The sequence below is a fragment of the Scomber japonicus genome, chromosome 15 (genome assembly GCF_027409825.1).
Source record: "Scomber japonicus isolate fScoJap1 chromosome 15, fScoJap1.pri, whole genome shotgun sequence".
NCBI lineage: Eukaryota > Metazoa > Chordata > Actinopteri > Scombriformes > Scombridae > Scomber > Scomber japonicus.
This window is the reverse complement of record NC_070592.1, coordinates 22,898,715-22,924,550: the sequence shown is the minus strand read 5'-3', so window position 1 is coordinate 22,924,550 and position 25,836 is coordinate 22,898,715. Positions and strand designations below refer to the sequence as shown.

Below are 25,836 nucleotides of genomic sequence, written 5' to 3'. Positions count from 1 at the left end.
AGCATTGTTTAGTCTGGAAGAACAAGAATGTCCTCCCTTTTTTCCTTGTAAAACAATGCAGTGGATTTGTGCATCCATCATGGCGGCATGTCAGGATTTTTTAGTAATGGTGCATGTTCGCTGTCAAGCAATTTCCAGTCTGGTTCTAGGGGTGTTAACCCAATTGATGTCTAATTGGTTTCAGACGAGCTCAAACATCTAAGACGTCATACAACTGTTAAAGTTCCATAAGGCTGCCTCTAAGTATGCACGCTTTCTCTTTTGCCAGGGATCTGGATTACTATTTTCTCCTGTCAACTATAGAGCAAATTGTCCACAGTACATTTTCTGAAAGTCCTAGTTCAGAAGAAAGAAGCGTTTGGAAACACAGCATTGTATTTAGGTTTTTTTTTTTTCTCCATGCTTGCTGTTATCAGGCACATTGATCATGTAAACCATTTGCTGCTGAACACAGCTGGTCCACCACGTCTAAAAAGAAGTAGGGCATATTGTAATACTCTCCCATGGAGGCATTTTAACTCACACATAAAATTGTTTTGGTTTTTTTGGGGCGCAATAATCCTTTAATCTGACAGCATTTTAACAAAACCTTCAGCGACAACAAGAAAACTATTGTTGAAACAACGTGTCTTCATTGGCTCGTTATTCTCAAGTTTCCTCCATTCATCCCCCTCTCTATTATTCCTTTAGCTGTTAGATACATTTTGACTCAGAAGCATCAAATGAAATCTGTTGTTTTTTTCTATTTTGGTAATGTTGTTTTTTCCTTCTCTCCTCTTTTTTTTGTGTGTGCATGCAGATGGTTCCCTCCCTAAAGAGCCAAAAGGAGATGTCTCGAGCCAGATAGCAGGTAAAACTCACACACAAAGCCAAACATTTCATAGATTTGCAGCTGTTTGTTCACACATCTTCATGTGTGTTTGTGTTTGTGTGTAAGGTGAAGGTGAGAGATACACACAAGATTAATATTTCAGTGTCCCCGGTGGCAAAAAAAAGGCTATTGTCACTGTAATTTCTCCCCGTCACATCTCCTTGACTCTCCTTTTCTACTCCCGCCATCACACACCATGTTCCCCCACGCCGTGATTGGCTGCCGGTGTCTAGCGCCCGTCTCCGTAGCGACAGCAAGGCTCTCCACGATGAGTTGAAACGGACAGTGTCTACCTCTGTCGTTCATTTTTCCTCTGTTTTCCTCCAGCCTGCTCTCCACTATCATTTTTACTCTTTAATGGACTAATTCAGAGGCCGAAAAAGAAGGAAACACAAACTAGTGACTGTTAACTGCTTTACTCAAAAACCATCACTGTCAGTATCGAAAATAACAAAAACAAAAACCCTTAAACCTCGAGATATAAAGGAGGACAGTGAATTGGCAGGTTGCTCCAGAGCCCAGGGGCCGTGATGGAGACAGCTCCAGCACCCGCAGAAAGAAAAGGCAATGAAACCAACATGAACGCAATTAAATGTAGACAATACTTGGCTTCGCTGCTACTGTTTGGCCTGTCTGCTTAGTGTTTTTCTTAAGCTTCCTGGTGCTTGCCAGCTATCACTTCCTGGTTTAGAGAAGTGGAGGGTGGGGGTTGTGGGATTATATCTCTCGATGTGTTGGCCCTGGCCTCCTCAGCCACTGGTCTGACTGGGCGAGTGGATTGTGGTGTGGAAAGGAGGTGGGGGCGGGGGGGGGGCAGTAGTGTTATGTAATAATGTTAATGCCTTTGGACCTTGACAGATGTGCTGAAGAGTGCTTTACTGAGTCTCTACTTTTTTTCTCTTTCTGTCTCTCTGGTTCAAAACGTAGAACCACACCACACCTTCAGTAGTGATCCTAAATGATTGATCAATGTGTGTGATTCTTCAGTAATCAATCGCATTCAGCAAGTTTCCAATTCAGCGGCGGCGTCACCTCCAGATGGCGTATTCGTGGAGATCGGAATAGTCGGAGCAGGCTGTTGATGGTGAAGTGCAGCAGGAGTCAGCAGCTGTGCGTTGCATTGAATCTCAGTTGGTGACCAGAGGAAAGCGTGACCGTATTTACAGCACTGAGTAAAGGAGAGAAAGACTGATGAAGGAAAAAAATAGAGCGGTTAAGATTTTAATATATGTAGTGTTACTAAAAGACGTTTTCTCCTTCTCGTCACGGTTTGTCAAAATGAGATCAGGTGGCATAAAAGACCCCGTACGAATGAACTCTTGGCACCAATAACAAGCCGTCTTTTCTCTCTCTCTCTCTCCCTCTCTCCCTCTGTCTTTTCTTTTCTCCGTCCGTCCTCCTCCTCCCCTCTCCCCTCCTCCCCGCTGCGTTTGGGTCGCTGGGGTAACCCTGGCCTGTTTCTCGCTCGGTTAGCCTACCCTGCTATTAGAGGTCTGGACGAATGGAGAGAACAGAAAGAGGCGGAGGTGAAAGGGAGACGGTGCTCTCTCTCTCTCTCTCTCTCTCTATCTCTCTTTCTCTATTTCTCTCTCTCTCTCTCTCAGGCCAAAACTCAGATTTGGGGACAAAAAGAGGGAAAAATGGGGAAGGACATGGAGAGACTGAGTGGATTGGAAATAAACACCCAGACAGCGCTGTTTAATCGCTTAGGCTGTCAGCTCTGCACTTCTAGATGATGACACCCCGTTTTCATTGACGGGGGCTTGATTTTCAATGCGGCGTGAAATAAGTGCTACACAAATATCTCCTTTTCAAAAATCGCATCTTTTTAGCTCATGCTCTCTCGCTCAGACGAGATGGGAAATCATTCCAGTGGTATCGGGGAGGATTTTTACACAACAACTTTAGGGGTGTAAGACTGTAAATGTAGTGCAACCTGCCTTACAGAGCTGCTAGAAGACAATGTTAGAGTTTTGTAATGAAGTACAGGTTTTTATATATATGGTATTTGAACATTTCTTGGAGAGAAATCGGAAATGTGTTCATTGTGATGTTGAAATGACTAAAAATATGTTACTCAAACTCGGGATGAAATAATAGGGTGTAATTTTATGTTCATTGTTAACTAGTTACCCGCTTGTTTGTGTGTACAATGGCAAAGCCGGTGCCAGCTGTAACCACAGTAGGTGCATTGTTAGAGTGGCACAGCTGTGTCTGATCACAACAGCCAATCAGATCCGCCTCGTCTTCTTTCTTAGGGCGACTCCCCTGCTCTGCTCTACTGGGAAGGAAAGGCGGGCGAGCAGTGGGTCGAAAGTAAAGCGGGCTAATGGCAGCTCAGACAGAAGGAGATGAGTAACAGAGTTGCAGACTGTGACTAAAAATGGTTGTGTCATAAAGAAAGAGGAAGACAGCAGGTTCATGATGTGAAAGGAAGAAGACTCAACCTAAGACGTGAGACAGATGAGTTCATTTGGTAGACAGAAACATAATAAGAGAATGAAAGTGATGAATAATATGGCGTTGGTTCTCTAATATCATCATTTTGTCAGCCTCTGTCTCAGACAGGAAAAGTGACACATGCAGTCATTGATGCTTCTCTGTTGCCTTTTAGTGAAAGTGTAGCCTGTTTAATGCATAACCATTAAAAGGCAGCAGTTTTGGCATGGTAATGGTAAAAGTAATGATTGGAGAATGACCATCCTCTCTTACCACTCCTCTCGTGTGCTTAGTATGACCATCGCTAATGTCCACACACATTTACAAACAGAAGTCATTATCATCCGATCCAATCATCCGTCATCTAATCATACAGCAAGCCTGTGAAGCTTTGGATGCTGTTTTTTTTTTTCATGCTTTCCAAAACCAAAAATACAAGAGTAAAAGTGTAAGTCCTGCTCTATTGGATTTGTTCATACACTAGCCCAAACCCCAGCTGAATTCGATATCCGACATTGGTTAGTCCTCACCCCTAAAAGCCTGTTCTCATGACTGTATGAAAACACAAACAAAGAAACATGAATCTCTATCTTGCTTACATAAGCATGTACGCTAAGTAGTTAAATAGTGTTATGATAGAATCAATTTTTCCTTTATACTGTAAAACTCATAATACTGGTACTATCTGTAGCTTTCGTCTCAGTCTTTCAGCACAGTGTTATGTATGTTTTTACCCCTTTTAACAAGTTTCTCTCATTTTTAAACTAGTCAAAAACATTGAAAAGTCAGTCAGAGATGGTGGTTTCAACAGCGACAGTTGTTATTTTAGCTGGCAAAATTGACATTCACCGGCTAGAAACGAACAGACTGCTTTTGTCTACCGCTGTCTAAAATCAAAGACCCGTTGTTTCAGACATTAGTAAGAATTTAAAGTGGTGAATTTGCCCGTTATCATTGTAAAAGGCCTAATCTGTTGTGCTAGAACAGAAAGCGTGACAGGCGTATTGACAGTAACTGAGTGGGGCGTGACTTTAAGAACCTTCAACTCACAACTGCATTTAGGATTTTTACAGGATGAATCTTCTTTCTTAAATCTTGACAATTTAGAGAGGAGTTTTTTTTTTCCCACAGTAGAGTTGTTGTAGAGTAGAAGGATATGCCTCTAAATCAACATTTGGACCATGGGAAACATAAAACATGTTCACGCATACTTGAGTGAAATCAGTATAGTGTCAAAATCAAATGAATTCCATTTGAGGGTTTCCAACAGCGAGACAGTTTAACATTCATGAATAAAATAAGCATGTGATCGCATAAAAACTACATCGCATCCATCAGCACTGCTACTGACTTTCCAAGAACAATTTTTCTTTCCTTAACCCGGCTTTTGAGAGCCTTTTGAGACAGATCAGGATGTAGGGCAGGGGTCCAGGTCACGGACGCCCTATTCCTGTCCACTCCCTCAGCCTCAAGGAATTCCTGCCATTCCCACACATCCCTCAGCAAGGAATTTCTGGCACGCCATGAATGTGGGAAGTCCGCAGCTATGCCGAGGGAACGCACATGTGCACGGTTCTGGTTTCGCTCGACCCGTAACAGCTGGTTTAGAACCGACGCGTCCAAGTCAGCTGCTGAGGAGCCATTATGAGATTACGCCTTTATGTAACCGCTCTTTGATCAGATAGAGAGGATGCTATGTCCGCGAAAGTGTCCGTGCACCCTTTTTGTGGTATGCAGGCAACTTTTCCCCTCCCTCTGCTTGACTGTACCACCCATCCCATCTGTCCTGGTCCAGGCAGCTGTTGCATTCTCTTATGTGTGTGTGTGGGGTTTTTTTTGTTTTTTTTACACACAACAAAACCCGGGAGACCCTCTCCCGGAATTCGTCACAATCGCTCTGGGGCAGTCTTATAGTGGTGTCGTTGAGTAAACTGCCTTGTTGGATCAGCCGGTTTAATGCCCACTTGACCTCTTGGAGGCCCCCTACTAGTCTCAAACCTCTGGGGCGTGTGTGTCGGGTATTGACATATTCCAACACACACACACACACACACGACCCAGTAACAGTCCTGACCTGGAGTGATCACCGACCGTGTTGTGGTTGCTTCCATACAGCAAAAGGAGGATGGACAATTGTGGCATTTCCCTCGCGTCCCATAGCCTTTTCTCACTCAAGGGTGTAGTCCTATCAGTGGTTCCCGCCTTTCTCCAACCACCCACTCCACACAGGACCAGTCACCCGTGAAATATTGGGAGCAACTCTCTTTTAGGAAAGGCTGACTTTTTTTTTTTTTTGCTGTATTGCATGGACAGCGCACACAAGCAGCTCGGAAAATACTGTACTTCAATGTTTAGGGAGTACATTCTTCTTGGGAATTTAGAGGTTGGCAGCAGACACCCGTTCCTCCCAATTCCTGCATTTAGACATCATCAACAAGGTAATAATTACCTTCTCAGCTGTAGTCAATATATTATTGATTGTAAATTTAAAAGTATTAGGAATGTAATGAAATGTTGTATCCCAGAGTTTTTTTTTTACTAACAGTATGCTTCATCACTCTTGAGGAGGGTGATCATTGACTACTTAGAGTTATTTACTCTTCATTTAGTGTGCCGGCAACTTTACGCGTCACAGCACTCAGAATGAACCTGAGACAGAAAGTTACAGCCCACTTGTTGTTTTCATGTGGGAAATGTAGCTGTAGAGAAGCAATGACCAAGCCAGCGTCATGAGATCTGGCTTTGTGGTCATCACCTCATGATTGAGTGATGCTGTTTTCTTAACATATAATACGTGACTTCATCATCAGTAAGGTTTCTTTACCGGTGAGTACAGTCTTCTTACTCAACAGGCTTCTTAACTGTTTAAAACAAGGGTTTTTCCAGCAGACTTGTCGTCAGCATGATCAGGCAACCAGCTGACACTCCAAGAAGTCGCTGCTTCTGGTTGTTTTTTTTATAAGAATTAGCTACAGATTCCTGAAATACCACCATTTTTTTTGTGTGAACACATCAAACAATATGGTCTAATTTGATGTGTCGGTGCAAATATCTCTAACAGAAATCAGTCTCTTTCTCAGAATAGCAGGCCTAAAAATAATAACAGTGTCGTTTGTTATCTCTTAACAATAGGACTACTAAGTCTTAATGACTAGAGGGTAATACGTTAACGAAGCTGTGACCTTAAGATAATGGGCCTAAAACATTACAAGCAACCGCAGCTGATCCATCGCAGTACCTTTTAAACAGGTTGATAGCTCAGATCATTACAAAGTCAAATGTCGTTGCTTCAACAGTGACGGTGGTTATTTTAGCTGGTAAAACTGGCATTCACCGGCTGGAAATGAACAGACTGCTTTTGTCTACCACTGTCTAAAATCAAAGACCCGTTGTTTCAGACATTAGTAAGAATTTAAAGTGGCACATTTGTAAAAGGCCTAATCTGTTGTGCTAGAACAGAAAGCTTGACAGGCGTATTGACTTTAAGAACCTTCAATTCACAACTACATTTAGGATTTTTACAGGATGAATCTTTTTTAAATCGTGACAATTTAGAGATGAGTTCTTTTTTCCCACAGTAGAGTTGTTGTAGAGAAGGATATGCCTCTAAATCAACGTTTCAACCATGGGAAACAAAACATGTTCATGCATACTTGAGTGAAATCAGTATAGTGTCAAAATCAAATGAATGCCATTTGTGGGTTTCCCACAGTGAGACAGTTTAACATTCATGAATAAAATAAGCATGTGATCATATAAAACTATATCGTATCCATCAGCACTGCTACTGACTTTCCTAGAACTATTTTTAGCACCTTTAAAAAGGCACACAGATGTGTGAGCCCAGCACAACCACTGTCTGCTGGCTCCACTGGAGCGACACACTGGTGCGTGTTTGATTTTATATCCAGGCCGCTCCTCTACTATAAGGGTTTCCCCCGTCCGTCTCCAGTCTCCCTCTTCATGCTAAGCAGCTTCTCAGGGTGCATAAATGCAGTGCAGGCATATTATAATTACAGCCCCTCCTACACATTGAAGGATTACCTCCAGGAACCTGCCTTTCCAAAAGACAGGCAGATTAGCAGCTCACCTAATGCCACATGAGGTGCACACTGATACCCGCACAACTGCTACTGTGCTGGAGACAAGTCCATACTGATAGTTCTGTTACTGCCTGGAAATGTTTGCTCCAGCTTTTCCATATGGACAAGTAGACAACCCCAAAATGGGCGGTTTTGGTTGTCTGCTGGATTGGAATATCTCCCCTCAGGAATCCCTGGATTAGCCGCAGCTGCTGCTGCGACTCTGCCCACATTGGATCGAGATCCTTTCAGCACATCATCCCATCAGTCTATCATTAGCCGACGGTGGCAGCGGACTACGTTTCCCCCATCAGCGAACAGAGTCAAATCCACAGCAATTTATGGATTTTTACAATTTATGGAAGAATTATCAAGTAATGGCTTGCTGGACAACCAGTCACAAGTGGCGGTACGCACAGACAAGCTCCGCCCTCATCCGGCTGACAGGTACAATGTTGTATCTGGGGGGGGGGGGGTTGGTTTTTTCTTCCTCCTTATCCTTCACCTTGTTCCTTCCTTCATTGTTCTTTGACAGACAATACTGAACATAGAAAGGAGGAGGAAGAGAAGAGAGAGGAAGATAGAAATGAATGTGTATTTGACAGCGACTGTCCGTCTCTCCCTCTCCTTCCCTTTGTTCACCTGTCACTTCCCACCACAGCCCCTGTTGCTCACTCTCCCTCACTCACTTTCCACTGTCCCCTTCTTACCCTCGTCCCTTCTCCTCTCTCTCACTCTCTCTCAGTTCTTCTCTCAGCCCATTTGCATCAGGATGACTGTCTCATTATCCTACAGTTAGTTTTCCTCGTCCACTTTGGTTTTTTGCCCAGAAAACCCTCCTTCTTTCTTTTTGTGTGTGTGTGTGTGTTAGTGTGTATGTGGGTGTGACCAGGCCACTCTATATTTAGCCGCTGTGCCACTTTCTCCGCTTCCAGAGAACAGCAGAGCACAGGGAAGTGATGCGTCCGTGTTTAAACTTACCTTTTGTGTTCGGCCAGAGAGGAAATCCACCCCTAGAAACACTTGGACACAGTTTTAAAAATCCCTCTGCTGTTACAGCCTATTCATCGTTAGGCTAAACACAGGAAATATGTCATCACACACTGATATTTCCAGATACAGCTGCCATAGAGGAATAGAAATGTTTTCAGCGAGCTAGACAATTAACAGTTATCATGAGGTAATACTTGAGTCATCCTAGAAGGTGATTCTGTAAAACTCAAACTGCTCAAAACATGCTGTTAAGTTCCATCTATTGCTTCTCTACAGCTAGTTAAAAGACTGGAACTGGAGAGGAAATGATAATTCCTGGAATGCCATTAAAACAACAGATTGATGATATGAAACAGCTCGAGAGCATCCGAGGATTTTGACCTTTTCCGAAAATTACTGGATCATGACAGACGAACGGAGACGGGAGCAGTTTCTCTCTCAGTCAGAGTAAACACGAGCGTGCACGCCAACCCGGTCAGACTGCGGTTATACTTGTAAAAAAAGGAGGAAGAGGAGAGCGAGTAGAGGGAGGGAAAAGGTTTGGCGGGCTGGAAGTGTGTGTGTGTGCGTGAGTTTGTGTGTGTGTGAGTGTATATGTGTGTTTTGGGGGTTTTACTGAGGATGATGCGAGTCCAGGCTGACCTTAATCCAGTAACCGTTAAATCACTGTACAGTAGCACATTCACTCAGCGCTACAAAGCACTCGCTGTGTATGCTCGCCACATACACACACATATGCGTACACACACACACGCACGCACACACACACACAGTGGTTTTCTGCTCGTCATCTTGTCAACATTTAGGTTTTACGTTGACCTTTGATTATCCTGTTCGGTGGCAGCCGGCCAATCAGACAGCAAGTTAGCGAGCGACATCAAAGATAATCATTTCTTTTAGATGGTAAAAATATGCTGACTTATCCATTTGTGGGCATGTGTTGCTCCTCAGAGTGCACATGTAGCTTCACACAGTAACGGCATTTAGACATACACAGCTGCTGGAGCTTCAGTGTAATGTAACGGCCATATTTGAAGTCCACATGACATCAATAGAGCTGTTTTTAAAGGCAAATACAGGATTTGTAGCCTGTGCTCATTAGAGGTGGGTACATTCATGTGAGGCAGCTGCTAACAATTATTTCAAATATTGATTAATCTGCTTATATTCTGGATTATTTTCATGATTAATTGGGGAATTGCTTGACCTAAAAAAAGCACAATTTCCTAATTGTCTCAAATGTATTCTGCGTTCTGTTAAATAAGATGAACATAAAAAGAGGAAATCTGCACATATGTCATCACTAAGGTTTGACATTTTACTTGAAAAATGACTTTTCATCTCAGCTCTAAGTTCATAAAGCATAAAAATCTGTTAGGTATCAAATAAAACCACAAAACAGTTGTTTGTTCAGTGTTTTTTTTGTTAACTTATGTTTCTATTACACACATTTTTCCATGTCAGATCTCATGCAGTAGATATGTACAGTAGCTGCATGCAATGAGATGAGGATGCATTACCAAAACCTACACATGAGGGGTTCAGACCACATTACTGCAAAAGTCCCACAACCCACAATCTGCAGCTTTTCATTCCTACACACAACCGCACATTTGTGTTATTAGTTTATACTATTTGGTTAAAATGGAAACCAGCGTTTCTTATTTGCCAAGCAAACATATTTAATGGTTACTGCTTCTAAAATGTGAGGTTTCTCTTTTATATCACCACCTATGAGATTTGAGTCATTTGTCAAGAAAAAAAACAAGACGCTTGAAGATGTTATTTCAGGCTCTTGGAAGTTGACTGATTGGCATTTGTAACAATTTATCACCAAAAGATAGAGCCAAAAAAAATCCCCCATCAATAAAGAAGCTAATCATTAGTTGCTGCCCTTTGCTCTCTCCATAGAGAATAGCCCCTAGTCCGTGTTTGGTTCTCCAGCCTCCTCTCTCACGCGTTATCTACAAATCACTACAAGCTCACTCTCTACAGGAGCGCAGTGGGAAATGCAGTTGATCACACTAATTTGTTGTTTTTTTTTTGTGGCACCCCCGAAGGAGGCCAGGAGACAAATGAGAGAGGAGGGGGAAAGAAGAGTAAAAATAGAGACAACTCCTGATTTCTCATCCATCTCCTCCTGCCGGCGGAAAGAATTAGCATCTCATTAGCATACAGTCATAAATACGACGGCGAGCTGGAAGCAGAGACGAGGCGTGTGTGTGTGTGCGTGTGTGTGTGTGTGTGTGCGTGTGAGAGAGTTGCATCATAACAATAGTAAAAGGCAGACAGAGAAATTACTACTTCCCTTTACGTTGCGCTTGTTATGTAATAAATGATAACAGGTTGTGTCATAATGTGTTTTAGTATACATGCACGTCATGTATCCTGACACTTTTAAGGATGATAAATTGACCCCAATCTAAGTTTCTGATAACGTGTGAAAGATAACAGAGCAGTAATGTTTTGACACCTAGGACTAAGGTGGAGAAAAAAAAGGGCCAAAGTCAAGCTAGGACACAGAAAGTCAAAGATAGAGAGACGAAACAAGAGAAAAAGAGACACTGGGGGTAATATGACTTGTCTGGGTCATCAGTCACACCAAAACCAGACCTCTGCTTGCTCTGTCTGAAGGACAAAATCTGGGCCTGTCCTGACCACCTGCGTGTGTTTGAGCTGAGATGTGAGTTTAATCACATCAGGGAATTGCGTGTGTGTGTGTGTGTGTCTGTCTGTGTGTGTGTGTGTGTGTGTGTGTGTGTGTGCGTGCGTGCGTGTCCTGATAGCAATTCATTCACTCCTGACAGAATATTAGCAGCGCAGCAGGAGGGTGGAGGGAGTGGGGATGGAGCTGGGGATGTGGTGGGGGGGGGGTACAGTCACGCCCATGAGATCCAAGCTTGACATTTACAGGGTGACAGTTTATTGTTCAGGTTATTGCTCTGGGGAGGTTCGCCTCAAGTCCTCGTGCTCAACTGTCCATTCATTTCCTGACAAATCGGTATGTAAAACACACCAGACCCTTCTTTTTGAGCTTCCACAGGATTTCTGCATAAGAAAAAAGAAAAAAAGAAAAAAGCTACTTGAAGTGCAGCTACTTTCATGGGATTCATCAGCACATACTAACGCTAGAAGACATCTTTTAATAAGAAAATGTCACCTATTAGCAGTTTAAGAAAAAGTTACTATATTTATATTCATTCATTTCCTCACATGACAACTTGTTGGCCTTTCTTTAATAGCAACATTTAGAAAAATTATCCTGACTGCGGTTTGTAGAGAAGGTGAAGGGAAATAATGAAAGTCTTGATTTCTAAATTGAAAACATGCAGTAAGTTGACGGAGGAGAGGATTTATGAAGCTCAAAAGTAAATTCATCAAATTGGGGTAATAATTTATAATGTGCACCTTTTTATTTGGTCCAATTTGAACCAGTAGATGTGAAACTTGTGGGAATCTTGTCTCCAGTCTCCAGTTTGACAGTGTTATGCTTTGATTCTAGCTAATGGGAACTGAAGTGGCTTCTGTAGCTTTAGCCCGTTTCACCTCTGTTACCACAAGAGCTACAACAGCTCTTTGTTTCTCCTGAACTTCCCCCAAGTGTGTCTCACCACTACTGTTTCTCCAACCACAGCCCCTGTGCTTCCTCTTAATGTGTGTGTGTGTGTGTGTGTGCGTCTGTGAATCTCGCTGACTTTTTCCTCCATGATGCAAGCAATCTGAAATGGGACTCAATCCCCGTGTATTTAAAAGCTTCAGATCTCCAGATTACAAGTAGTGGAAATCTGCTATGTCGCAAATAATCTGCTCTGAAGGGGTGAAAAAAAAGGAAAAAAAGTCTGGGCTTATCGACAGGGGAAGAACGAGTAGAAAAAGAGACTTTAAAAGCACGTAAAAGAGGTCCTTATTGTCTTATTCTCACTTCCTTTTCTTTCTCTCTCTGTCCAGGTTTCAGGAGAAATGAGGAGATGAGAGCGATGGAGGTGCTTCCCATCCTCAAAGAAAAAGTTGCCTTTTTGTCAGGTAAGTGTTTGTCTGTGCATGTCTAGCAAGTCTGGACTGTCTGATCATGGCAGAAAAAGCTAATGAAACATGAAGGAGAGTCTTCACACACACACACACACATATACACACACACGCAGCTCTCTGGTATTAAGCTGTACACATTCTCCTGCAGTGTCTTTGTCTCACTCACACAGTGTAGACATGATAATAAGCCCTGAACACTGCCTGTAAAAACTCAGGAGGTCAGACTGAGGCCCAGACACTTGACCTTTGACCCTTCATCACACACGTCCCTGTATGCAGACACTACACACACACACACACAGACAGACATCCATTGTGTAGCCAGTGTCAGCAGGACTACAGAAAAGAGAGCTACAGCTGCCTGTGTCTTTGGCCCCTGCAAGGGAAGTTCAACCATGTCCGACACACACACATGCTGACACTCACACAAATAGACACACACACACACACACACACACACACACTTGAGTCGTGCCAGAGAAAACTCACAGGAGGCCGAGCTGCAGATATGGAATGCCAAGAACATCCAACAGGATTATTTGTACAACACACAAAAACATTTTTCAGCTCCCGCGTGTGCGTGCGTTCATGTGTGTGTGTGTGTGTGTGTGTGTTAGAGAGTGTGTGTTTTACCGTCACATGTATCTATGTGTATGCAAATTCCATTGGAAAAACCTTCAAGCAGCAGATCTAAGCCGTGCCGACTGGAGTAACAAAGTGAAATGTGTGTTAATTAGTGAGTGTGTGTGTGTGTGTGTGGGTGCGCACACTCCGGCTGTGGTCTCCTTGTGTGCGTAGCGAAGGTCACAGGCAGAAACGCAACGATGAGGACGATGACTCAGACAAACACACAGAAATTGAGAGCAGGAGAGAGAGAGGGGAAGACGGGGCGGCGTTGCCATGGAGATGACTTACGGTCAGCAAGCGCATCCCATAGTAGTCGCCGGCGAAGTAATTGGCTTTGAATTGAAGGAGGGGAGGGAGGTAGAGGAGGGACCGCTGGTGAAAAGGAGGGTAAATGAGCTAAGCCTATTATCCCGAATCCGTCCTCTTAATAAATGGGCCATGTTCGCCCTCACTCATGTTTGCCCCGTTCGCCACGTGAGCGTTTGATTTTCTCCTTGGAGCAGCCGGGCCGAGCCTACAGGCGCGCAGCAAACCCGACTGAACTCACTAATTTGTGGGCTGAGAGCAGTCAGCCTGTGTTTACAAGTTCCCACGTGAGCCGAGCAAGCTCTCCGCTTCTGTAACCGGTCAGGAACTAGAGGAAAAATATTATTGTAGTAGCAGAAATTCATAATTCAGGCAACCTCATGACTACGTAAATAGTACATGTTACCCAACTACTAATTACAATGACAAAATGATATTCAAAAGATGGTATTCAGGCGCTTGAAGGCAGAAGTACTATACATTTACACACTGGAATGTACAGAAACCCAGCATTTACCTTTCATGTGTTGTGAATAGGCAAATATTTTTATAATAATATATTTTTATTATCTTATTATATATATTTATAATTTTTTAGCAATGTCAGTCTCTTGGTTGGTTGGTTTCTCTACTATTTTGGTTCAGGTTGAAATATCTCAGAGATTCATGGTCCCTAGAGAGGATGAATCCTCCTGACTTTGGTCATCCCCAGGTTTTTCCTCTGGTGCTACCAGCAGGTGGGGCATTTTATCTATTTATCATGTGGCATGCTTCTTTGCCAGCAGGCTACCAGTATGTGCCACACTGCAAAAATTGAAATGAGGCTGGAGCCACACTGTAAGCCTGTTGGAGGCAGATGACCATCTGACACATCATTTGTTTGAGGAATAACATTTAGGATTACACAGCATACAAATATGGCTCTCATTTTATGTTGTTACATTTTAAACCCACAGTAAGGAACTTTTACATATAAATGAACATCTGTTACATTGAAACTCTTACCAAATGAGTTCACACAATGCTGATTAAGCCTATCACTATCACTATCTATTTCAAAGTATGCCAGTTTTTAACCTGATATTGGGTTTGACCGATGAATGAATACGAAGCATCCAGAGACCAGCTAACTTCCTGTTAGCCCTCTGCTAACCTTAAATGGGACTCAAATAATTTGATCCCGAGGCTCTTATAGACTTTCCAATTGTTATCATACAATTTATCCACTGTTTTACAACTGTGACAGTAGCTGTGGAGTAGGCTACAGCAGAGCCTGTGACCTAAACAGATGGCGACACTGTTTTTGTAATTAGTCTCACTGCCAGAAGGGGGAGACACACATCCTGCACTGCATCTTTAATATGGTTATTTTAGGAAATTACTTTTTTTTGTCAGTGTCTGCTTTGTAAATTAAATCTTATAAATTAGAACGGCTCTACTAATTTTATGTTTCTAGTAAAGCAAATAATGATTTAAATCAATTTTTAATCTGTTGGCATGGACGTTTTAATTAAGCAGGCTCAGTGTCTCATATTTGCACAGCCTATCTTTCATCCGTTGGATTAGCTACCTTGTTATGATACCTATTTTACAAGACGTTGGATATTTGCTGATTTATTTACACAAATGTAACGCTCAGCTAATAGGCCATTTTCACAGAACACATTTTAACCTATTACACAGGGAAAAGCACAGATGTCACTAATAACATTACAGGTGGTTCTGTTCCGTTCTAGTGTACCACTGAGTCAGCATACACAGGACACGATACCAGGAGCCTGAAACTGAATTAAATTTTATTATGGACACCTGTGTTTGTCCTTCTGTGACAAGTCAATATGTTCTCAGTGGAAAAAAACAACAGAAACAAATATAATGATTTCAAGTATTTAGACACCTTTATTTTCTGTCATGTTCTTACTCTAATGTCACATGTGTGTGTGTGTGTGTTTGTGTGTGCGTATCGCCTCAGGTGGCAGAGACAGACGTGGCGGCCCAGTGTTAACGTTTCCATCACGCAGCAACCATGACAGAATACGAACGGACGACCTGAGGAGACTGATCGCCTACCTCGCCGGCATCCCCAGGTTACACATTCATTACATTTGGCGTGTGAGTGTGTGAGTTCAGTATGTGTGTGTGCGCGCGTGTGTGTGAGTTGTCGATTTCTTCTTCTTTTTTTTTGGAAGGAGAAGGAGAAGCAGCACCTCAGAGCGAAGTGAACACCCAGAGCAAGCAGATGAGGCTGCGTAACACGTGAGAGAGCTTAGATGAGCATGTGAGGGTCGGGAGGAATGGAGGGAAAGAGAGACAGAGAGAGAGAGAGAGAGAGAGAGAGAGAGAGAAATATAAATCAAGACCAGGTAGCTCAGCCGCAACTTCTCGGCTGCCAAAAATCAGTAGTAGAGATACCGAGACAGAGAGGGGAAAGCCTCAGCTGAGAGAGAGAGAGAAGAGAGAGAGAGAGAGAGAGGGATGTAGAACAGAAAGCAAGCGAGGGATCAACAGAGAGAAATCAGGAGAGGGGGGAGGAGGAGGAGGAGGAGGAGGGGAGGAGGATTAAAACTGACAGAGACGGAGAGCGCATGTGTGAGGAGGTGTGTGTGAGCGAGCGAGTGAGTGAGCGAGCAAGTGTGTGTGCGTGAAAGCAAAACAAAGTGTCGCAGTAGCCGAGGCAGTGCAGCAGCAGCAGCAGCAGCAGGAGCAGCAGCAGCAGCAGCAGCAGTAGGTGCTGTGGACGAGTAGATTCTCACCTCGCAGGTAAAGCGTCTCTCCTCCTCCAGCTCTCTGTTTACTTCTCCTGGCGCTCGTCTCCTCCCTTTCCATCCGTCTCAATCCATCCCTCCCGTCTCCATCCACCTCACCACATTATCTCCGTATGGTTTGAAATGGGAGTAAAATAACTACAAATCATTTTTCCTGTCCGTTAAGCATTCACATTCACACTGTCATCACGGTAGCATAGCTTTAAGATCTGTGTCAACTGTTGTTTTTGGTGAGCATAGGTGTTCTATTTTAGGAAAGGGAACATCTGCACACTGGCTATCTGCTGACTGGATGTTCAAAAGATAGAGAGAGAGAGAGAGAGAGAGAGAGAGAGAGAGATGTTTGGGAATATGACAGAGGAGGAATGTTGAAGTAATGTTTGTCATAGCAGTAAGAAATGAAGAGAGGTACGGAGGGATGTTTTGTAAATACGTAACAAAAGAAGAATCTAGGTTCACTGAATAAAATAAGTTGTTACCGTGGGAACGTAAAATGATGCCAAACAGGCTGAGATATAGTTAAAAGTGATCATTTTTGCAAGATTTAACGTAATTAGAGAAGATTTTAGTTTCAGATGTGTTTCTATAGTTTGTCCGTGTGTGTGTGTGTGTGTGCGTGCGTGTGTGTTGTTATGAGATAATAATGTCGGCCAGAACAGAGCACCATAAGGGAGATGAGGTTGCTGATGTTGTGTGTGTGTGTGTGGGTGTGTGTGGGTGAGTGCATGCGTGCGTGGGTGGGTGAGATATGTGTTTGCTGCGTCTGCTTCTCACCGTATAGAAAATGCGTCATCTCACTGTTTGTTTTTTACTCTCTCTCCCCCTCCCCTGTTCCATGTCTCTCTTTCTCCCTCCTCTCTGCTCTCTTTTTCCCTCTCCATCCCTCTCATCATTTCCCACGCCTGTCATCTGTCTCTCTCTCTCTCTCTTTCTCTGGATTATGCTCTCTCTCCAATCTCGCGCCGCCGCCCCTCCCTCCCTACCTCACATCCTCCTGCCTCCCTCCCCTCCACCTCTCTCCTCTTTTTAATTCCTCCCACTCCCCGCCCGACCTCCCTCCATCACCAGCGAGGAGGTGTGTAAACATGGCTTCACTGTCATCGTTGATATGCGCGGCTCCAAGTGGGACAGCATCAAGCCTCTGCTGAAGATCCTGCAGGAGTCTTTCCCGTCCTGCATCCACGTCGCTCTCATCATCAAACCGGACAACTTCTGGCAGAAGCAGAGGACTAACTTCGGCAGCTCTAAGTTCGAGTTCGAGGTAACATATGGAGAACTTTCTGTTCTTGATTCCCCACTGGATCTAATGGATTATTTTAATCATCATCTCTGCTCACCAGCTGCTTGTTTAACATGAATAATAATCATTTCATCTGAAAAACAATCCAGCAAAGATGGTTGTAACCTGTTAAACTGTTTAAACAATAATACCAGAGTATGTTTTGTTTAAGATTGTCATGTTTATTCATATATTACTGTAGCATGTAATAGATAAGAAAAAGTTTGAAGCAAAAGATAATTATGGGAATTCTCCTCAAAACATGAGGAGAAATGTGACAAGTTTCTTTTATTTTGTAAATATATTCTGCTCACTAAAGGAGAAACTAGGCTATAATACATTTTAACATGCTGTAATCATTTTTAACATCATCCAGATGCATAAACATGCATTTATTTTAGGAAAATCACATTTTTTCATATGTGTAAACGTTGTAAAAACAGTCGACTATATTTCCCCTTCATTTGCCATCAGCTGAGTGGTGATAATGACCGCTGTAACACCCCCCATCCCAACCCCCCTCTGAACTGCTCTTTGTCAGCACTTTCCATTATTTTCCTCTGACCCCCCCCACCGCTGCTCTGGATGCGCTCATCACCCCAGCCGCCTGTCTTCCACAGGAAAGTTTCATCACATTCCACCCAAAAACAAAAAAAAGCAACAAAACCCCCCCAGCGCACAGCAGATCCAGATCACGAGGATTATTTGTTATGCCGTCAGTCAAGCGTTATGGCACATTTTCACAGCTAATTTAATAATACATTCACACGAACTGCCTTTAGTTTTTTTTAACGTTCTGAGCATTTCATAGTTATAAACACACAAGAAAATGCGCTATTAAAAAACTGCATGGTTTAATCAGCGCAGATATATGTGCTTTTGATGTTCGCATCAGTAAAGATGTCTTCCTCTGATATGAAATCTGTTTACTAAATGCCTTCTACTGAAACATCCCACCCCTCCCGTTTGATCTGTCATTAAGGAAAGTCTCTTATCAGCGGCTCATGATAGTGAAACACAGCTTTGGAAAATCCCATCTTATCACTCACACTATAAAACAGGTGTTTTTATACGCTGGGATTTTCCTGTTCAGTTCTGATAATTTGAATGGATTTTTTTTTTCTCGGTCTCTAGCGGTGTGTGAGCGAATGTACCGGTGTGGAAATTGCTCCCGATTGTTCACATGCAGGCACTGTCATCTGATTACACCCTATTGATTATTTGATAGGAAGAATAACTAGATGCCAAAGGGCAGGCTACAATTATCCACAAGCTGCCCCGCCGTGCCACACACCCATCGACCGGACCCCCCGAGTCTATGCTGTCCTGTACATTATGTGACTTGACCTTTTTTATAAGAGTAGCATGCAGGCAAAGTTGTTTCTTTTAAATAATTTGATACAGGACTGTTGCTAGGACGACAGCTGCTCTGATATGTGCACAAAATTCTCTGCGCCTGAATAAACTGGTCCGCTACGTCAACAGCGTTTGCACCACAAATCAGCTCCCAGCACATATTGAGCATTACTGAAACAAGTGTGTGCGTGTGTGTGTGTGTGTTTGAAGAGGATTTTCCTGGCACAATGAAACCCAGAGGTAGGACACATCCACTCTGTCCTCTCTCCTCATATCGAAATAGTCGAAAAAGACAAGAGGCATGCAACCGGGATTTTGATTGCTGATAAATTGTGCGTTTCTGCTGGATTAAATCGGTACCCTGCAGCTCTGCCCGATTCTCTCTCCCACCATTCAAACTAAGTACAAATCAATTAACTGGAACTACAATAGCGAGGATAGCAGTATCCGTGTTTTCCCCTGGCACTGCACCTTTTTTTTTTTTTTTTTTTTTTTTAAACCCAAGGACAACAATGTGTCTCTGCATTGTTTGGCCTACACAAAGCTTATCTAGCTACCGTTCTGTCTCCATCCATCTCTGGCCATGTGTGTGGGGGTGTCGTGCGGAGGAGGCTCAGCAAAAACACAGAGGCACTGAAACCAAAGAGGGAGACTTTTCCCTCACTGCGTCTCTGAAATTGATATTGTAATATGCAGTTGTTGCGAAGTGAAGGAATGAAACGTTAACAAGGTGTTTTTGGTGACTCTTTTTCATATGTTTTTATCGTAACGTGAAGCCGCAGTGTGCCGGAGTGACGGGATGAAGGGGATCACACGTGCTCAAGTCGTGTCATTGACGTATTAAGTGATTAATTACGTGGCTTATGTGCCTTCTGCTGAGATTTGCCTGCTAAACGTCACATCTGCACAAATCTGCCGTCATTCAAAACTCCCGTGTTGCTAGTTTTTTGGTGGAACTAGGAGTTGATCCCAAGCGCTCCCAGCAATTGAAGGCATCATAGAAACACAGTGGGAGGAGAGGAGAGATTAAAAGCACTGAGTTGACCAAATCAAACTCAAATCTGTTTGATCATTTTACCCCTCTATCTTTGCTCATTTCTGCCTCCACCTTTCCCTCCTCTAGACCACCATGGTGTCACTAGAGGGCCTAACGAAGGTCGTGGACCCTTCACAGCTCACGGCGGACTTTGACGGCAGCCTGGACTACAACCATGAAGAGTGGATAGAGGTGAGATCAGCTGCACCCTAACCCTAACCTGTAATACACACTTGGAAGTGTCTCAAAATCCCCATTGAAGAACTTTGCTGAGACGTGTTTCTGTTTATTTTTTGTCCAGGTGCGCGTGGCTTTCGAGGAGTTTTCCGGTCACGCCACACAGATGCTGGCTCGACTAGAGGAGATGCAGGAAATCGTGTCGAGAAAAGATTTTCCCCAAGACCTGGAAGGGGCTAGAAGAATGATAGAAGAACACGCCACGCTGAAGAAAAAAGTCATAAAAGCCCCGATAGAGGAGCTGGACACTGAGGGACAGAGGTAAAGGAGATGACATCATTATTATTATTACGTTACCATATTTCTCTTTCCCATGTGCAAAGGACAATTAAAAACTGCTTTTATAATTATGTATGTGCAGCAATTCTTCAGTTCTTCTTTTTGGTTGCTTGGAGTCTTTTGTGATTTAATAATTGATGTTCGGAAGTAGTTCTGAATGAAGCTTAAAAGGCCACCTCAGCCTGATTAATGTGAAGCATAAAGCATAACATAAACACGAGTATTTCAACCTTGACATTAAACCACTCATTAAATCCGTCTCCAGGTTGCTCCAGCGAATCCAGAGCAGCGAGTCCTTCTCCAACCGTAACGGCAGCAGCGGAGGCAGCGGGGGCAGCAGCAGTAGCGGCGGTGGGGTGTGCAACGCCGACACGCAGGGCCTGGTACCGCGGATCACCCAGCTGCTGGACAAGCTCCACTCCACCCGACAGCACCTCCACCAGGCCTGGCACGTCCGCAAGCTCCAGCTGGACCAGTGCTTCCAGCTCCGCCTCTTCGAACAGGACGCAGAGAAGGTCGGTGGGATTGTGGGAGTCGGGGTGTCAGTCAGTGTGAGCGGTGATGCATGGTAATCTATAACAACAGCTGATGAGCACTGTAGGGCAGACAACTGCCAATACAAACAAAAACTTAATTACAGCCACAGTAAAGCATTGATTTGTGCTTTGTATGCAGAGCTCATCCTTTTGTGCATCCTTTTTATTTTAGCCTTTAAACTTTTTCGTACAAACAAAACAAGAGGTAAAAACTAAATGTCTCCAATGTATCTCAGAACAGGAGGCAGGAAGATGGAGGATAGATTATGCCTCTATTCTGGCTACCACCCTGACAACTCGGGTGCTGACAGCCGCAGCACAGAATAAAAAGAGACAGGGAGAGAAACGGGCAAAATTCAGAGATCCATGTTTGAGTGAGTAGAATAAAATAGCAGGTTGCAGCAACAGAGAGAGAGAGAGGGAGAGCTGCAGTCTTGGATACACTGCAGTAGTAGGAGCTTGTTGCTAGGACACCATAGGCCACAAGTTGTTCTCTAGGAGAGCCTGAGAGGATACTCTTAATAGAGGCAGTCCATTTCTCTGTATTCTGACCAGGAACAATGACAAGTATGTGCACACTGCAGCAGCACACAAACACACGTACACGCATAAGTGACTGCTGTTTTTCGTAGGTTTTTTTTAATCTGTTTTTGCAATGTGAAAGTTAGTGGTACCCCTGTACTTTGAGTTTTTATGTTTTCATTTGGCTGACTAATGTTTGTGTGTGTGTGTGTGTGTGTGTGTGTGTGTGTGTGTGTGTGTGTGTGTGTGTGTGTGTGTGTGTGTGTGTGTGTGTGTGTGTGTGTGTGTGTGTGTGTGTCTGTTCTGTCTTTTCCCATTGCCTCAGATGTTTGACTGGATCCTGCACAACAAGGGTTTGTTCCTGGCAGGCTACACAGAGATTGGCAACAACCACCCCCACGCCATAGAGCTGCAAACCCAGCACAACCACTTCGCTATGAACTGCATGGTAAGACACACACACACACACACACACACACGCAAATCAACACACACACATGCAGATTCCCAGCAGGAGGTAATGCTTTTCCGCCCACTTGGACTATCAAGTCCGTGCCCCGCACTGTATAATCATATAGTTATTGCACTTAGCGGCAACCTCTAGTACTGTATTTGAGTGTTTGTTTGGAGCTGCCATTGCTCGTGTGCGCTCACACATTTTTTTTAGCGTGTTAGTAGCAGCACAACCAGGTATTAAGTAATCCTGTTCTTTATGCACAGTCGGGCTTACATAACCATTATGAAACTATTGAGACGAGGAATCAATTTAGCCGCAAGAGCTTCTGTCCGCAAATAAGAAACAGTGGCGACAGCCCAGAATCCCTCGCCTCTCTCTCTCTCTTCTTTTACTCACAGTTTTTTCAGTTCTCAACCATACTGTCTTGTCAGATTTTTTTCTAAATCACCTGTTTTTGAATCCATTCTCACCCAACTGCCAGGTGTTTGAAATACCCACAACCCCATCTCTCCCCTCCTCTCTCTGCCCTACCCTCCAGAATGTATACGTGAATATCAACCGCATCATGTCAGTGGGCAACCGGCTGCTGGAGTCGGGTCACTACGCCTCCCAGCAGATCAAGCAGATCTCAAGCCAGCTGGAACAGGAGTGGAAGGCTTTCGCTGCAGCGCTGGACGAACGCAGCACGCTGTTGGAGATGTCGGCCAGCTTCCACCAGAAATGTGACCAGGTAAGCCAGACACACATGAGCATGCATGTCCAACAAATTGTAAGGTCTGTCAAATTGTAAGGTCTGTCTTTTCAAACCTTGTTTTAGTTGTTCAAGTTCAGTTAAAGCTGGCTTTTTTAATTTACATATTTTTAATTTATATATATAAATATTTTATATTTTATCATGTTAATCTTAAGAACACTGGAGCTGCATGCTCTTTATTATTGTGTATGTGTATAATGCTAAAGAAACAAAAGCAAAACAGAAGTCAGTTAGCTTGTATAATAATTTAACATTAAATAAATAGTTTGACATTTTGGGAAATGTTAACTTTTTTGCTGCGGAGAGTTTGATGAAAAAATTGATACAACTCTCACGTCTGTACAGTAAATATGAAGCTACAGCCAGCAGCTAGTTAGCTTAGCTTAGCATAAGACTAGAAACAGAGGGAAACAGCTATTCTGGCTCTGTACAATGACAATTCATTTGGCCCAGCAGCAACTCTAAAGATATCTAATTAACTCACATAAAAAACAAAGTGTAAAAACAACCAGTTGTGGTTTTGTGATGACGACAGAACTAAAGGAAGCTGCGCCCAGTTAAGAAATGCTAGTACAAAAACCATAGCTTGTATTTTGACACTGTTTTTGTACAGATTAAACAAACAAGATATAACATGTTAATAAGTGAGCTTTAGAGATGCTGGTAGGCAGGTTTTGTAACCTTCTGACTCTGCCAGCTGATTCTCCCCGTCTCTAGTCTTCATGCTAGGCTAAGCCAACTGGCTACTGGCTGTAGTCTCATATTTGCCCTACAAACATGAGAGTGGTATTGATCCTCTCATAAAACTCTCCGCAAGAAAGCAAATAAAAGGTTTTCCCAAGTCAGGTGTAGTGTGAGAACAGGAAGCAGTAAAACTCACATTGATGTAGCTTTGGATCCAGCTGAGGGGGGTTGACCTTTGCTCGACTAATAGGTGCACATGGGCACAAATGCAAACATTTTCGGGGTTGTAAAATACCCATTTGGCTTCATTAAGTCCATAAAGGATGCCAGATGCGTATCATTAACATATATTTACATAAATATATGCAGAATGTAAGTAAAGCATTGTTATCTGCTGGTATTTCTGTCCATGCTCATTAGTCGGGCCACTACGGAATGATTCATGGCCTAAAAAAAAAAGCGAACAAGCAGAATCCCAACTAGGGAACATGGGTGGTACGACTTTTCCGACCTGGAATATTGCCGTCATCAGACCAGCCTTTAATGTTTGTGAACTGAAATAGAAACTGCTTTTTTTTTCCTTTTTTTTCCCCAGAAGTTTCACCCCAACCTTTTCTCTTCTATGCATACAGAGAAGCTCCTTTTAAGTCTTTGTGCTACTCGTGTATCTTATTCTAATTATCATGGGAGAGATGTTTAAAAGGCAATAATGAGATGAAGATCACTTCAAGACATTATGATATTTCTCCGAGCCGGCTTCTCTGCTTGTTTTCCTCCCACGGGGGGGTAGAGAAAGTTCTAGGAAGTCACCATAGGCCAATGAACAACACACTCAGCCATGGATAATTCTTCTGAAAAACAGTCTAAAGAGAGCTCATAACCGTAGACAAAGATATTTCAGAATGTTTAAGCCCAGTAATGGCAAAGAAAATCCTCAGGCGATCTCTCATACGCTTTGGTATGACTGACTAACATGTGACTCCCGGGAAGAGAACAAGGATGTATATACCACCAACGGCCGTCTCACGCTACGTCTCTTGTGAAGTTCTGCACATCTGAGTAACATCCATCATCTGTTTTAATGTAAGCATGTGTTTCTCCCCCTGCAGTACATGAGTAACGTGGACTCGTGGTGTAAGGCGTGCGGCGAGGTAGATTTGCCTTCCGAGCTCCAAGACCTTGAAGACGCCATCCACCATCACCAAGGCCTGTACGAACACATCACCGCAGCCTACTCTGAGGTAACATCACACCAAACACTTACACACACTAGATATAAAATGTGCACAAACATAACTGAAACTTGGACCGTTGTGGTTAAATTTGCAACCGCATCTTGTTATCTAAACACTTCTAAGAACCACAATTAGATTTACTGCTTTATTAGAACAAAATTCATAAACAGGAACTGTGGTAACTTCTCTCTGTTTGGGGAAAATAAACTTTTTAAAATGAATCTGTCTCCCGCAATCATTGAGAATGTACCTCTCATATTGTCTTGGGTGGAATAAAATAAATTAGCAGCTTAAATCAAAGTTTAGTTTCATATACGTTTAAATAAAAGCTTCTCTTCTAAATAAAACTTCTCCACACAGCACAAGTTTGTGTTACAAATTTAATTTAAAAGAAATGACTGTCTATATAACAGTCCTACACTGACAGTAATAAAGGAAATTGTTGTTGCACTGTGCAAGAAATGAATTCAAGTGGGTTTTTTTAACCAGGTCTTTCTTTGTGGTTGTGTCATTAATCATTTCATTTTTGATTTTCTAAATATAACATCAGAAGCTTTCCCAGGCATTTGTCCACACAGTTTGCTGGATATTTGGATGATATTTATATTTGTATACACATATATAGACATATTCCTGCCAGCTGACTTTCTATTCAGTTAATACCTTTCACCTCTACACAGGTAAGCCAGGACGGCAAAGCCCTGTTGGACAAGCTGCAGCGACCTCTGACCCCGGGCAGCGCTGATTCACTGACAGCATCAGCGAACTACTCCAAGGCAGTGCACCACGTCCTGGACATAATCCACGAGGTGCTGCATCACCAGAGACAGCTGGAAAACATCTGGCAGCACCGTAAAGTTCGGCTGCACCAACGTCTGCAGCTCTGCGTTTTTCAACAGGACGTCCAGCAGGTACACACGCATCACACATTTTATATGCATGTGCCGCTGTTTCATTACGTAACACACTTCTTTTTTTTCAAACGCGTTGTAATTCCAGGACCGAACTTTAATTGCCAGGTTTTCAGTATTTAGTATAACATGAGAGGGTTAGACAGTAATTTGAAAATAGCAGGGTAGCCTACTGGTTAGAAGGATTCTACTCCTAATAGAGGGTTTGATCACAGCAACGGCCACGTTTCCTATCAAAAATGTCCTTGAGGACGTTGCTGGAACCTTGCACGCTCACTCCGCACATGTCTCTGTGGAAAAGAACATTGGATGAATTCCTAAAATGCAAATGTTTTTGTCAGGATAAAAGCACTGAAACATCAGAACAGTATAATGATCAGGCCAAAATCTGATGGTACAATATGATAATGTGGTTACATACTGTCCAAAAAATCACGG

At 43.1% G+C, this 25,836-nt stretch overlaps 1 protein-coding gene across 4 annotated transcripts in view; it reads left to right on the top strand.

Annotated features, from left to right (window-relative positions):
* The window catches only part of LOC128373650 (triple functional domain protein), a 71,984-nt gene that overhangs the window by 17,850 nt on the left and 28,298 nt on the right, over positions 1–25,836 (top strand). For all 4 annotated transcript variants that reach the window (XM_053333787.1, XM_053333788.1, XM_053333786.1 and 1 more), the window contains exons 2-12: positions 800–850; positions 12,334–12,408; positions 15,320–15,434; positions 17,181–17,373; positions 19,871–19,975; positions 20,085–20,281; positions 20,565–20,814; positions 21,683–21,805; positions 22,353–22,544; positions 24,362–24,493; positions 25,168–25,398. In XM_053333787.1, coding sequence (XP_053189762.1) covers positions 800–850; positions 12,334–12,408; positions 15,320–15,434; positions 17,181–17,373; positions 19,871–19,975; positions 20,085–20,281; positions 20,565–20,814; positions 21,683–21,805; positions 22,353–22,544; positions 24,362–24,493; positions 25,168–25,398 — 1,664 coding nt within the window. The remainder of the gene's footprint in view (positions 1–799; positions 851–12,333; positions 12,409–15,319; positions 15,435–17,180; positions 17,374–19,870; positions 19,976–20,084; positions 20,282–20,564; positions 20,815–21,682; positions 21,806–22,352; positions 22,545–24,361; positions 24,494–25,167; positions 25,399–25,836) is intronic.